Here is a 15,483-nt window from a genome sequence, read left to right as displayed (position 1 = left end):
TGCTCAGAGCCAATGCTTTTCCAATTGTCTGAGCACATAGCTCCACAGGGATGTACCATGATTTCATAATGTTTCAGGTACTAAAGAACATTACAGCAAAATTGTTTAACATACAACAATAAAAACTCCTTGAACTTTACACAGGCAAATCTTCCAGCAACCCTGCTCAATTATTTTTGACAAATATAACCTACCCATTTTCTGCCTTCCTTTTTAAGGAATCTTGTTCTCCCAGAAGCTTCTGATGTTCATCATAGGCATCTAAAAGTCTGTTAAAAAAATAAATAAAAAAAGACCAAAAGGCATGTACAATTTAACAAGATTACACCCCTAAAACAAAAACACTGCAATCTATTTACTAAGCTGTATTAAGTGCTTAATACAGCGTTTAATGTATGCTAATAGCATGGCACCACAGGAACTGTTGTTAGATGATTTAACATAGCAGTAAATGCTGATGTATATAAATTCTTATTAGAGAGCAAGGTATGAGTGGGAACTGTGCCTTGAAATTAACGTATGGTAATGTCTTCCGTATTAACTGCTAAGACAGCAGGTAAGATGGTACACTTAACAGAGGCACAGTCAAATGCGTTCCATACTAATAACATGGTTTCTTTTCCAAGGTCCTTGGAAGACCTTGAGCAGTTAACACAGTGGTTTTACTCATAATGTACCTTAACTTTGACTGTTAATATGTATTAAGTGCAAAACCTTAGTGCAAACATTCCCACTGGAAACTACCTGCTGAATGCAATGCTCCTAAATCTCACCAAATGTTGCAGCATGGGAGAATATCACATGTGAAGGACCAATTAAATTTATCAACATATCTGAGGAAAAAAATTTAGCTTGCTTTGATGAATATATCATGAGTCATGATTTGTGCTATACTCAGGTTTTTCATCTATCAATGGAAGGTGACAATATTTGATCCACAGAAACGTACCCACAATCATGACTCAAACGGCCACAATCACCTTCCTCGTCATGTGGGACTTGTGTAGTCTTCCTTTCTATCTTCTAGTATAACTATAAACCTTATATTACTTATTTAAGTCTCTGCTCTATCCAGAAAGAGGTTTATGAGACTGAACCAATGTCTGTGTGCTGCAGTTTGAGTGTGTACTAGAACCCTTTTAACTCAAAGGGCTCAAGGTAGCACCCTGGAATTTTGAGGATACGGAGAACTTTGGTGGGATGCAATCTTTGCATTTTTCAGCCTGGAAGATGAGAAAAAAAGGCACACTAATCTATTATTCATTTCTCTCTCTCTCATTTTTTCACCCCCCTGTCTCTCTTGGTAGCCCCCTCCCAATCTTTTATTCCCCCCTTAGCTTACTTTTTCAACTTCCATCGATTGCCATTACCCTCTCATTTTCCCCATCACTCGTCTCCTTTTGCGTTTCTTTTTGCTTCTCGGATTATCCCTCCTCACTCTTTGCCTCACTATCACCACCTCCATGTGTCCTCAACCAACTTCCAACACAAAGTCTGTTTTGTACCCACCACTAAAATGAACATCTCTAAAATCCCACACTCCTCTATTTGGATTCTGCACAAATTTCCCGAGCTCACCCTCTTTTGTCCCAATTTCTCCTTCGTTTACTCTACCTTACCATTATAAGTTTATTACTGTCCACTGTAGAATGGTTGCTAAATTTAGACAAATGAAAGATACTGGAATAAACTAATGCACTTGGGGTTTGTATAGAGCTGTTTGGTTTTTCAAATCAGTCAGCTTTGCATAACATTCCTTTTTCTTACTTAGTAGGGCAATTAGCTAGCTTGTGTCTTGGTCTTCTCACAGACTATAGACAGGCTTGCTTAACCCTCATAATGTGCTATAACCTTTAACAAGTGTCTGTTTGTGTCAAACAGGTTTTAAACCTAACACAGGGACATTTTCAGTGGAGGGCCACAAAGAGTGATAGGTAAAGAGGGCAAAGGACAAATGATGAATATCTGAGAAAAATACCAAAGAAACAGAATTATGTGAAGGTGACCTTAGAGGTCAGAGTTGAAGAATACCAGATAAGTAAGAGAGAAAATATAAGGCATTAAGTGATTGGACAAATTAAGCTTCAGTCTGGGTACCTTTTTGTACTAGGTCGGAGTCTGACAGCTTCCGATGGGGAAACACAGAGAGCGAGAGAGATTGATTTTATTTTCCTTATACTGAAATTTGGACTGATATAAATAAGAATTAAATTTTCTGTAATACTGAGAAAAAAGAATTTTTATTGTAGCCAATTATTTACTCTAATAAATTTTAGCATTATTATAAAAGAGACAAACTGAACTCAAGTGTTTTCCCTTTGCCAGAAAGGCTTGCATTTTTCTAGTCTCTTCTGTTCAGCTCCCTTTAGAGGCAAGAAGGGAGTGCCCTATATACACAGGTTGTACCACAGAAAGGCAGAATATCAAATCTATGACCTTTTATTTATTTATATTTTTAAACCTTATACCCCACCTAAATGAACTAAGTGGCTTACAATAATAATTAAAAAAAACACACACATAATATAAAATCACTAAAGCCACTGATAAAGAGAGAATATAAAGAGAAACTTGCTGCAGAGGCAAAAACTCATAGTAACTCAGGCACGTCAGAAGTAAAAAGCCTGCGAGAGAATCCGTGAGACCAATAGATCATGAAGAAGCAAATGGGACACACAGGGAGGACAAGGGCATAACAGAGAAACCGAATAATTATTTGCATCGGTCTTTACAGAAGAAGATGTAAGAGATGTACCGGAAATGGTTTTCAAGGGTGACTATGTGGAGGAACTGAAAAATCTCTGTGAACCTGGAAGACGTACTGAGCCAAATCCACAACTTAAAGAGTAGTAAATCACTTGGACAGGATGGCATGTATCCAAGGGTACTGAAAGTATTCTTACATAAAACTGATCTGCTAGTAATCTATAACCTGTCATTAAAGTTGTCTATAGTACTTGAAGATTAGAGGGTGACCAATGTTGACGCCAATTTTCAAAAAGGGTTCCAGGGGTGATCCGAGAAATTACAGACCACTAAACCTGACATCACTGCCAGGTAAAATAATGGAATCTATTCTAAAGGATAAAATTACAGAACTCATAAACATGGTTTAATGGGACAGAGCCAGCATGGTTTCAGCCAAGGAAAGTTATACCTCACCAATTTGCTTCATTTCTTTGAAGGCATGAATAAACTTGTGGATAAAGGTGAGCTGATTGATGCAGTGTATCTAGATTTTCAGAAAGCTTTTGACAAAGTTCCTCATTGAGAGATACCTGAGAAAATTAGTCATGGGATTGAAGGCAATGTTCTGTTGTGGATTAGGAATTGGTTATTGTTAAGAAAACAGAAAGTAGGGTTAAATGGCCATTTCTCTCAATGAAGGAGGGTGAACAGTGGAGTGCCGCACGGATCTATACTAGGACCAGTGATATTTAATTTATTTATAAATGATCTGGAAATCGTAACAATGAGTGAGGATTACATTTGTAGATGACAAGGTTCAATGTTGTTAACACACATGCAGACTTGTGAAAAACTGCAGAAAGACCTTAGAGAACTGGAAGACAGGGCATCCAAATGGTAGATACAATTTAATGTGGACAAATCCAAAGTGATACAACATTGAGAACATAAGAATAACCATACTGGGTATGACCAATTGTCCCATCTAGCCCAGTATCCTGTTTCCCACAGTGACCAAACCAGGCCACAAGTACCTGGCAGAAACCCAAAATAGTAGAAACATTCCATTTACCAATCCCAGGGCAAACAGCAGCTTCTACATGTCTGTTTTAATAGTAAACTATGGACGTTCCTCCAGGAACTTGTCCAAACAATTTTTAAACCTAGATACGCTAACTGCTGTGCTTAGCTATTCGTTGAGTGAAAAAAATATTTCCTCCTATTTCTTTTAAAAGTATTTTCATGTAATTTCATGGAGTGTCCCCTAGTATTTGTTCTTTTTGAAAGAGTAAAAAAAAATCCATTCACTTCTACTCATTCTACACCACTCAGGATTTTGTAGACCTCAATCATATCTCCCCTCAGCCATCTCTTTTCCAAGATGAGGAGCAGCTCCTATTGAATCTAAACCACACTATATATTGAATCTTACCATGAAAATGAAGAGATGAGAAAAAAAAGTTGTTGAAATATTTTAGTTGGAAAAGATTACAAACCCATTTCTAAAGCTGGACTTCACCAAATCACAAATGCAGAAGACGTGGAACAGTGGTGAATCTTACCAGGAATGGTTGGTCTGCCAATATTACTCCAAGGGTGCAGCAACAACTCATCCAGTAAGTCACAAAATATCCCAGATCATCATGCAAAGAAGTGCAGGCATCTGTAGCCTCAACTATGGTCAGTGTTCATGAGTCTATACTAAGAGAGCAAAAATGGGAGCGTAGCAAGGCAGAAACTCCTGCTATCCAAAAGTAACACCATCAATACTCCTCTCACATCTGCAAAATATACCTGGTTGATCCTCCAAGTCTTTTGGCATAGTGTTCTATGAACAAACAAGTCAAAAGTGGAAAGCTTTAGATAACATAGGTCTCATTATGTCTGGCGTAAAGAAAATACAGCACTCCACAGTAAGAACATCATACTGACGGTCAAACATGGTGGTGGTAGTGTGATGGTGTAGGGATGCTTTGCTGCCTCAGGACCTGGAAAACTCGCCATTATTAAAGAACCATAAATTCTGCACTGTACTAGAAATTCATAAGAAAGTCCAGTCATCTGTCCATGAGAAGCCAACGCGTAATCCAAATGACAAAGCAAATCTACATATGAATGCATGAGGAGGAAAAAAAAAAGTTTTGGATTGGCCTAGTCAAAATCTTGGGTTGAACCTAATAGAGATGCTATGGCAGGACCTGAGATGAGTGTTTACTCACATTCTAATATGCATTTTGTTTAAAGATCCCTATAATATACAATTTATTTAAAGATCCTTTGAAAGCTCATCAAAAATGTATTTAGTCTAACAAAAAAAATATCATCATTTTTTTTGTTTCATTTCTATGTATTATGTTTAAAGATCAGAAACCATGCAGAGTGACAAACATGGAACAATAGGGGAAATCAGGAGGTAAGGAAAAAACTGAAGTCACATCACTAATTCTAAATTATGTGATTAAAAAGATCAAGCGCCTTACTTAACATAAACATGCAATGAAATATGGATGTATTCTTATAAACCATCATCATCTATGTAGCATGGGCCTCCAATATTAAAAGTCATTTTGCCAAAGTCAGACGTTCAGCCTACACTTGAAAATTCAGATTTGCTCAGCTTAACAGGTAAAACCCATCTTTTTATAGGATTCAATACTTCAGAGTCATTTATTAGGTCTGCAAGTGGATGGCATCATTACACAGCAACACACAGCTCCTGCCAAGCAAGGAGCATATTTGGGCTGCAAAGCCAAGGGAGCAGTAGAGTATAGAAGATAAAATACTTCAATGCAGAAAAGAACAGGACCAAGGGGACGACTAACCATCTTTAAGGTTATCAGATAACTACAGATTAAAAAACAAACAAACAAAACACTGGCAGAAAGAGCGAAGATACTTACCTGTAGCAGGTATTCTCTGAGGACAACAGGCTGATTGTTCTCACATGTGGGTGACGTCAACGGCAGCCCCAGGTCCAAAAAATCTTCCTAGCAACAAAGCTTGCTAGAGCCTTCGAGCGTGCGGGTGCGCGCACCGCGCATGCGAGGCCAACTTCCCGCCCGTCGCGCGAGTCCCGCTTCAGTCAACTTATAAAGCAAAACCAAAGAAAAGGAACAACTCCAAAGGGGAGGTGGGCGGGTTTGTGAGAACAATCAGCCTGCTGTCCTCGGAGAATACCTGCTACAGGGTAAGTATCTTCGCTTTCTCCGAGGACAAGCAGGCTGCTTGTTCTGACATGTGGGGTATCCCTACCCCAGGCTCACTCAAAACAACAAACCGTGGTCAATTGGACCTCACAACGGTGAGGACATAGCAGAGATTGACCTACAAAGAAACATCTAACTGAGAGTGCAGCCTGGAACAAAACAAAAATGGGCCTAGGGGGGTGGAGTTGGATTCTAAACTCTGAACAGATTCTGCAGCACCGACTGCCCAAACCAACTGTCGCGTCGGGTATCCTGCTGAAGGCAGTAATGAGATGTGAATGTGTGGACTGATGACCACGTCGCAGCCTTGCAAATCTCTTCGATAGTGGCTGACTTCAAGTGGGCCACTGACGCTGCCATGGCTCTAACACTATGAGCCGTGACATGACCCTCAAGAGTCAGCCCAGCTTGGGCATAAGTGAAGGAAATGCAATCTGCTTGCCAACTGGAAATGGTGCGTTTCCCGACAGCAACTCCCCTTCTGTTGGGGTCGAAACAAACATTTGGGCGGACTGTCTGAAGGGGCTTGTCCGCTCCACATAGAAGGCCAATGCTCTCTTGCAGTTCCAATGTGTGCAACTGACGTTCAGCAGGGCGGGTATGAGGACGGGGAAAAATGTTGGCAAGACAATTGACTGGTTCAGATGGAACTCCGACACCACCTTTGGCAAGAACTTAGGGTGAGTGCGGAGGACTACTCTGTTATGATGAAATTTAGTATAGGGAGCATGGGCTACCAAGGCTTGGAGCTCACTGACTCTACGAGCTGAAGTAACAGCCACCAAGAAAATGACCTTCCAGGTCAAATACTTCAGAGGACAGGAATTCAGTGGCTCAAAACGAGGTTTCATCAGCTGGGCGAGAACGATGTTGAGATCCCATGACACCATAGGAGGCTTGACAAGGGGCTTTGACAAAAGCAAACCTCTCATGAAACGAACAACTAAAGGCTGTCCAGAGGTAGGCTTACCTTCCACACGATAATGATAAGCACTAATAGCACTAAGATGAACTCTTACGGAGTTGGTCTTAAGACCAGACTCTGACAAGTGCAGAAGGTATTCAAGGGTCTTGTAGGACAAGAACGAGGATCTTGGGCCTTGCTATCACACCAGATGGCAAACCTCCTCCATTTAAAAGAGCAACACCTCTTTGTGGAATCTTTCCTGGAAGCAAGCAAGACTTGGGAGACACCCTCAGAAAGACCCAAGGAAGCGAAAGCTACGCTCTCAACATCCAGGCCGTGAGACCGGAGGTTGGGATGCAGAAGCGCCCCCTCGTTCTGAGTGATGAGGGTTGGAAAACAGTCCAATCTCCACGGTTCTTTGGAGAATAACTGCAGCAAAAGAGGGAACCAAATCTGAAGCGGCCACAACGGAGCAATCAGAATCATGGTTCTGCAATCTTGCTTGAGTTTCAGCAAAGTCTTCCCCACCAGAGGTATGGGAGGATATGCATACAGAAGGCCCCTCCCCCAATGAAAGAGAAAGGCATCTGACGCTAGTCTGTCGTGGGCCTGAAGTCTGGAACAGAACTAAGGGACCTTGTGATTGAACTGAGTGGCAAAAAGATCTACCGAGGGTGTGCCCCACTCCCGGAAAATCTTGCGAACCACACCAGAGTTGAGCGACCACTTGTGAGGTTGCATTATCTTGCTCAACCTGTCGGCCAGACTGTTGTTTACACCTGCCAGATACGTGGCCTGGAGAAACATGCCGTGACGGCGCGCCCAAAGCCACATCTGGACGGCTTCCCGACACAGGAGGCGAGATCCGGTGCCCCCCTGCTTGTTGACACAGTACATGGCAACCTGATTGTCTGAATTTGAATAATTTGATAGGACAGCCAATCTCTGAAAGCCTTTAGAGTGTTCCAGATTGCTCGCAACTCCAGGAGATTGATCCGAAGACCTGTTTCCTGGAGGGACCAAAGTCCTTGAGTGTGAAGCCCATCTACATGGGCTCCCCACCCCAGGAGAGATGCATCCGTTGTCAGCACTTTTTGAGGCTGAGGAATTTGAAAGGGACGTCCCAAGGTCAAATTGCATCGAATTGTCCACCATAGCAGGGAATTGTGAAAGGCGATGGACAACTGGATTGCATCCTCTAGATCCCCTGCAGCTTGATACCACTGGGAAGCTAGAGTCCACTGAGCTGATCTCATGTGACGACGGGCCATGGGAGTTACATGAACTGTGGAGAGCCTCAACATCTGCCGAGCTGTGATCTGCTGAGACGCTCTGGCCAAGGAAATCAGCGACAGAAGATTGTCTGCCCTCGCTTCGGGGAGGTAGGCATGAGCCGTCTGCGAGTCCAGCAGGGCTCCTATGAATTCTAGTCTTTGAACTGGAAGAAAGTGGGACTTGGGGTAATTTATGACAAACCCCCGTAGCTCCAGGAGTTAAATAGTCATCTGCATGGACTGTAGAGCTCCTGCATCCGAGGTGTTCTTCACCAGCTGTTACGTCCCTCACCTGTTCGACGCTCCTCCCGGCTAAGTTATTCCTCAGCTTCGTTCAAGAGGGACAAGGTTCAGTCTTAGGAGGGTCGGTTTCAGTTTCCTAAGTCTGGCAGCCGTCATCCGGGTTGGATCAAGGACAGCAGCCATCTTGGCTAGCTCAGGAGGGGGCAGCCATCTTGGAGTAACGAGGTCAGGAAGGAAGCCCATATTTGGACGAAGGCACCTCTGCTGATGGGGGCAGCCATCTTGAATCAGCTGCACATACTTGAGCCTGATTCCTCCACTACTTAAAGCCTGCATCAGTCCTTCGTTGCTTCGGCCTCATTTGTTCTGAGGAGTTGCTGTCGGAGTGCTGTTCACCGACTTTCTTCTGTTCCTGATTTCCTGTGTACCGGACCTTGACTAGTCTTCTCAGATTACGCTTGTTTGCTGCCTGCCTTGACCCTGGACTGAATTGAATATTCTTTGCCTGGTTCTGGTTCTGGACTGTTTCTTGCTATTCTGGTCAGTGGCCGTTCAACCCCGCCGGTTACAGAAGTCCTGGTGGCTACCTGCAGCTTGGAGCTCAACTCCCGGTGAACGGTGGTCGCTTCCCAGGTGAAGCTAGGGGTTGTCTGGCTGCCTGACCGAGTGCGGTGTCACTCCATCTCTGCCGTGCTCAGTCGGGGCACAGGGGCTCACTACTACCGGGTCATAACACCAGCCAATCGTCGAGATAAGGGAACACATGCACTCCCCGCCTGCGTAGCAACGCTGCAACGACCGCCAGGCATTTGGTGAACACTCGGGGCGAAGAGGCAAGCCCAAAGGGCAGCACACAATACTGAAAGTGCTGTGTTTCCAGACGGAATCGAAGATACTGCCTGTGAGCTGGCAGTATCGGGATGTGTGTATAAGCATCCTTTAAGTCCAGAGAGCATAGCCAGTCTTTTTTCTGAATCATGGGAAGAAGGGTGCCCAGGGAAAGCATCCTGAACTTTTCTCGGATCAGATATTTGTTCAGGGCTCTTAGGTCTAGGATGGGATGCATCCCCCCTGTTTTCTTTTGCACAAGGAAGTACCTGAAATAGAATCTTCTTGCCCCGGTGGCACAGGCTCGACCACATTGGCGCTGAGAAGAGCGGAGAGTTCCTCTGCAAGTACCTGCCTGTGCTGGAAGCTGAAGGACTGAGCTCCCTGTGGGCAATTTGGAGGTATGGAGATCAAATTGAGGGAGTATCCTAGCCAGACTATTTGGAGAACCCACCAATCGGAGGTTATCAGAGGCCACCTTTGGTGAAAAAATGCTAACCTCCCCCCCGACCAGTAGATTGTCCGGCACGGACACTTTTATTGTGGCTATGCTCGCCCGGAGCCGGTCAAAAGCCCGTCCCTTGCTTTTGCTGGGGAGCTGCAGGGGCCTGTCGAGGCGCACGCTGTTGATGTGAAAGAGCGCGCTGGGATTGAGCCTGAGCAGGCTGTCAGGAAGGTGGATTGTACCTATGCTTATTAAGTACATAAGTAATGCCACACTGGGAAAAGACCAAGGGTCCATCGAGCCCAGCATCCTATCCATGACAGCGGCCAATCCAGGCCAAGGGCACCTGGCAAGCTTCCCAAACGTACAAACATTCTATACAAGTTATTCCTGGAATTGTGGATTTTTCCCAAGTCCATTTAGTAGCGGTTTATGGACTTGTCCTTTAGGAAACCGTCTAACCCCTTTTTAAACTCTGCCAAGCTAACCGCCTTCACCACGTTCTCCAGCAACGAATTCCAGAGTTTAATTACGCGTTGGGCGAAGAAACATTTTCTCCGATTTGTTTTAAATTTACTACACTGTAGTTTCACTGCATGCCCCCTAGTCCTAGTATTTTTGGAAAGCGTGAATAGACGCTTCACATCCACCTGTTCCACTCCACTCGTTATTTTATATACCTCTATCATGTCTCCCCTCAGCCGTCTTTTCTCCAAGCTGAAAAGCCCTAGCCTCCTTAGTCTTTCATAGGGAAGTCGTCCCATCCCCGCTATCATTTTAGTCGCCCTTCGCTGCACCTTTTCCAGTTCCACTATATCTTTCTTGAGATGCAGCGACCAGAATTGAACACAATACTCAAGGTGCGGTCGCACCATGGAGCAATATAACGGCATTATAACATCCTAACACCTGTTTTCCATACCTTTCCTAATAATACCCAACATTCTATTCGCTTTCTGAGCTGCAGCAGCACACTGAGCAGAAGGTTTCAGTGTATTATCGACGACGACAACCAGATCCCTTTCTTGGTCCGTAACTCCTAACGTGGAACCTTGTATGACGTAGCTATAATTCGGGTTCTTTTTCCCCACATGCATCACCTTGCACTTACTCACATTAAATGTCATCTGCCATCTAGCCGCCCAGTCTCGTAAGGTCCTTCTGTAATTTTTCATAATCCTGTTGCGAGTTAACGACTTTGAATAACTTTCTGTCATCAGCAAATTTAATTACCTCGCTAGTTACCGTATTTTTCGGACTATAAGATGCACTTTTTCCCCCCAAATTTGGGAGGAAAATGGGGGGTGCGTCTTATAGTCTGAAGGTAGAGATTTCCCTCCCTCCGAGTTCGGGATCGCGCTCCCTCCCTCCGAGTTCGGGATCGCCCTCCCCCCTGGCCCTGTCACCACTTCTCCCTACTCACGCGATCTTCCCTGGTGGTCTAGTGACGTCGGGGCAGGAAAGAGCCCCCTCTTTCCTGCCCAGTGCGCTGCTCTCCATCCTCCTGTATGCAGCCTGACAGTCTCGGCGAGATTCAAAATGGCCGCCGAGACGTCAATTCTCGGCGGCCATTTTGAATCTCGCCGAGACCGTCAGGCAGCAATGCATACAGGAGGATGGAGAGCAGCGCGCTGGGCAGGAAAGAGGGGGCTCTTTCCTGCCCCGACGTCACTAGACCACCAGGGAAGATCGCGTGAGTAGGGAGAAGTGGTGACAGGGCCGGGGGGAGGGCAATCCCGAACTCGGAGGGAGGGATTCGGACAAGACGCACCAGAGCACCTAGGTTTTAGAGAAGGGAAAAAGCAAATTTTTTTTTTCCTATTTCCCTCCTCTAAAACCTAGGTGCGTCTTATAGTCTGAAAAATACGGTACTCCCATCTCTAAATCATTTATAAATATATTAAAAAGCAGCAGTCCTAGCACAGACCCCTGAGGAACCCCACTAACTACCCTTCTCCATTGTGAATACTGCCCATTTAGCCCCACTCTCTGTTTCCTATCCTTTAACCAGTTTTTAATCAACAACAGAACTTTTCCTCCTATCCCATGACCCTCCAATTTCCTCTGTAGCCTTTCATGGGGTACCTTGTCAAACGCCTTTTGAAAATCCAGATACACAATATCAACCGGCTCCCCTTTGTCCACATGTTTGTTTACTCCTTCAAAGAACTGAAGTATATTGGTCAGGCAAGATTTCCCCACACAAAAGCTGTGCTGACTCGGTCTCAGTAATCCATGTCCTTGGATGTGCTCTGTAATTTTGTTTTTAATAATATCCTCTACCATTTTCCCCGGCACCGATGTCAGACTCACCGGTCTATAATTTCCCGGATCTCCCCTGGAACCTTTTTAAAAAATGGGCATTACATTGGCCACCCTCCAATCTTCCGGTACCACGCTCGATTTTAAGGATAAATTGCTTATCACTAGCAGTAGCTCCGCAAGCTCATTTTTCAGTTCTATCAATACTCTAGGATGAATACCATCCGGTCCAGGAGATTTGCTACTCTTCAGTTTGCTGAACTGCTCCATTACGTCCTCCAGGTTTACCGTGAAGTCAGTAAGTTTCTCCGACTCGTCCACTTGAAATAACATTTCCGACACTGGTATCCCACCCAAATCTTCCTCGGTGAAGACCGAAGCAAAGAATTCATTCAATCTCTCCGCTACCTCTTTGTCTTCCTTGATCACCCCTTTTACCCCTCGGTCATCCAGCGGCCCAACCGATTCTTTTGCTGGCTGCCTGCTTTTAATATACCGAAAAAAGTTTTTACTATGTTTTTTTGCCTCTAATGCTATCTTTTTTTCGTAATCCCTCTTGGCCTTCTTTATCTGCGCCTTGCATTTGCTTTGACACTCCTTATGCTGCTTCTTGTTATTTTCAGACGGTTCCTTCTTCCATTTTCTGAAGGCATTTCTTTTAGCCCTAATAGTCCATGCCTGTTGTACAGTTTTTACCCTCTCAGTTGTCCCCCTAAGTTTTTTTTCCACCGTTCTTCTCATTTTATCGTAGTCTCCTTTTTTAAAGTTAAACACTAACGTATTTGACTTCCTGTGTATAGTTACTTCAAGATCGATATTAAAACTGATCATATCATGATCACTTATCAAGCGGCCCCAGTACCATAACGTCCCTCACCACATCATGCGCTCCACTAAGGACCAAGTCTAGAATTTTTCCTTCTTTCCTCGGCTCCTGCACCAGCTGCTCCATAAAGCTGTCCTTGATTTCATCAAGGAATTGTACCTCTCTAGCATGTCCCGATGTTACATTTACCCAGTCTATATTTGGATAATTGAAGTCACCCATTATTATCACATTGACCATTTTGTTTGTGTCTCCGATTTCTTTTATCATTTCTGTGTCTACCTGCTCATCCTGGCGAGGCAGACGGTAGTACACTCCTATCACCGTCCTTTTCCCTTTTATACATAGACTTTCAACCCACAATGATTCAAAGATGTGATTTATGTCCTGCTGAATTTGTAATCTATCGGAGTCAAGGCTCTCTTTAATATACAATGCTACCCCTCCACCAGTCCGGTCCACCCTATCACTACGATATACTTTATGACAGTGTCCCACTGGTTATCCTCCTTCCACCAGGTCTCAGTAATGCCTATTATACCCAATTATAAGTATAGAGAGTATTCCTCCTTCCCTCGTAAAAACGTCTACCTGATGAGGTAGATGCTGAAGGCGCCCAGTGACAGAGTTTGTCGAGTGCAGTTTCCCATTGGTGGAACTGCTCTACCACCTGCTCGACTTTCTCTCTGAAAATATTATCTCCCCCCCCCCCCAGTACCAACGAGGAGGATGTGGAATCCACACGCCTCCTTGGGGTCGGGTCCAAAAGAGGTAGGTCCCAATGGGCCTGCACCAGAGGAGCCCTCGAGGCAGATGGAGACCCACTCGATGGCTCACTGCTGCCAGCATGTGATGGTCTCTGGACAGCCATTACCTGCGCTCCTGACGTTGATACACTCTCCGGTGCCGACATCGACACTGCAGACGACCTCGGTACCGCTGTTGACGTCGATGCCGAAGTACCGGGCAAAGCTCCAAACAGACGTTCCCCGCTGAGCCTGTCTCGACACCTGTGTCCGCTTTTTAAGGCTAAGACACAACCTACACGCGTCGGGGCGATGCTCGGCCCCAAGGCACTGAATACACCACGCGTATGGGTCGGTGCCTGAGATTGCCCGTTTGCACCGAGTGCACTTCTTGAAGCCGCTGGCAATCCTCGATGTCATCGACAGAAAAATAGCGGTGGCAAAATGAAAACTCGCGATGGTGCTAAAAGAAGGGCACAAAAAGGGAGAAAACCCGTACGCGGCCAAAAAGGCCGCACACGCAAACAAAACAAAACTTATAGGGACAAAGTTTTTCTTGTTTTTTTTTTTTTAAACAAGGAGAAAAAGCGCAAACTCAAGCTGACACAAAGAAACACGAAAAAACTCTCTTCTTCTCTGGGGCAACAGAGCAACTGGAAAACAGCCGCTTTGACCGCGGGGGAAAAAAGAAAACTGAAGCAGGACTCTCACGCGACAGGTGGGAAGATGGCCGCGCACCAGCAGGCTCTAGCAAGCCTTGTTGCTAGGAAGATTTTCCCGACCTGGGGCTGCCGTGCAAGCCACCCACATGTGAGAACAAGCAGCCTGCTTGTCCTCGGAGAATTATTAGGTACAGAGGGAGAGGTATGGCTAATAAGGAAAAAAGGAAGTGAGAGCACTTCTGTGTAAGTCTCTGGTGAGAACTCATTTGAAGTACTGTGCACAAATTTGGGTGTCAGTGCAGAAAGTTGCATGGTAAAGCTGCTGACTGCATGGCCTCTACCACAAGCTTTTTGTAAAAAATGCCTGAGGGATGCAATATTCAATGAATATGCAAATTACTGTTGTATTATGCGATAGTAATCTTCATCTCATTGCAAAATGTCACCTCACCTGTCATTGCATATGTGGTGATTGGCGGTGACCTTTAAAATATACTGCCAGCATACTGATGCCCTTCACTGCACCCACCACACCCCTCTGCCTTCCCCCTATGTTATGTTGAATGAAAATTTCCTGATGTCTAATGACACCCCTCTCCCTACCCAACTTAAGAACACCTTTTTTTGGTGTCTAGTGGCACACTTAACTTCCCTCCTCCTGGACCCCCAGAACTCTGTACCTTGAAATAGGTATGAGCACTTGGTTCTGCCTCTGTGCCATTTTTCAAAAAGGTGGTAGCTGACCCTGTGCTGCCTATCCTGGGATGAACTAAGTGGGGTCAGTCTGCAAAATAAAGGATTTTTTCCCCCTTTATTTAGTAGTTATTCCATGATGACCCAAGTGGGGTCAGATGCCGAGGTAGAAGCAAGTCGGCGTTGAACCTGCTTCTAATGATACAGGAGTCTGGGGGTAACTGAAATGAGGAAAGAACTAATTATGTATACTTTGGAGGAAAGGAGGGAGGGGAGATTGAAAGACATTTAAATATCTGTGGTATAAATGCAAAGGAGATAAACCTCTTTCCAGCGATGAAAGGAAGCTCTGGAATGAGGAAGTCATAGGATAAAAGGAAAAAGGGACGAACTCTGCAGTAATCTATATACATATCTTTACTAAAAGGAAGAACAGGCAGCCTCGCAGAAGAGAGGGTGAAGACAAAGACTATTTGAATTCAAGAAAACATGGGACTACCACTGAGATATCTGATGAAGAGGAAAGTATTATAGAATTTAGTAGTTGGTATGGATGAGAAAACTGGATAGGCCTTATGTAGAAATATACTGTCAATTGCTCTCAGTAAAATACAGGCCAATGGCTCAGGCTAAGAGCTAGGCCTCTTAAAATCAAACATCATCTCTGATACAAAATATATTTCACTGCAGCTCAAGCTGATGT

General features: G+C 44.5%; 1 protein-coding gene across 1 annotated transcript in view; it reads right to left on the bottom strand.

The window, feature by feature from the left end:
• The window catches only part of PRPF39 (pre-mRNA processing factor 39), a 165,018-nt gene that overhangs the window by 24,616 nt on the left and 124,919 nt on the right, over nt 1–15,483 (bottom strand). Inside the window, exon 12 of the mRNA XM_030214447.1 lies at nt 195–269. Coding sequence (XP_030070307.1) covers nt 195–269 — 75 coding nt within the window. The remainder of the gene's footprint in view (nt 1–194; nt 270–15,483) is intronic.

Source organism: Microcaecilia unicolor, chromosome 9, assembly GCF_901765095.1.
Source record: "Microcaecilia unicolor chromosome 9, aMicUni1.1, whole genome shotgun sequence".
NCBI lineage: Eukaryota > Metazoa > Chordata > Amphibia > Gymnophiona > Siphonopidae > Microcaecilia > Microcaecilia unicolor.
The sequence above is the reverse complement of the archived record's forward strand: the minus strand, read 5'-3'. Positions and strand labels throughout refer to the sequence as shown.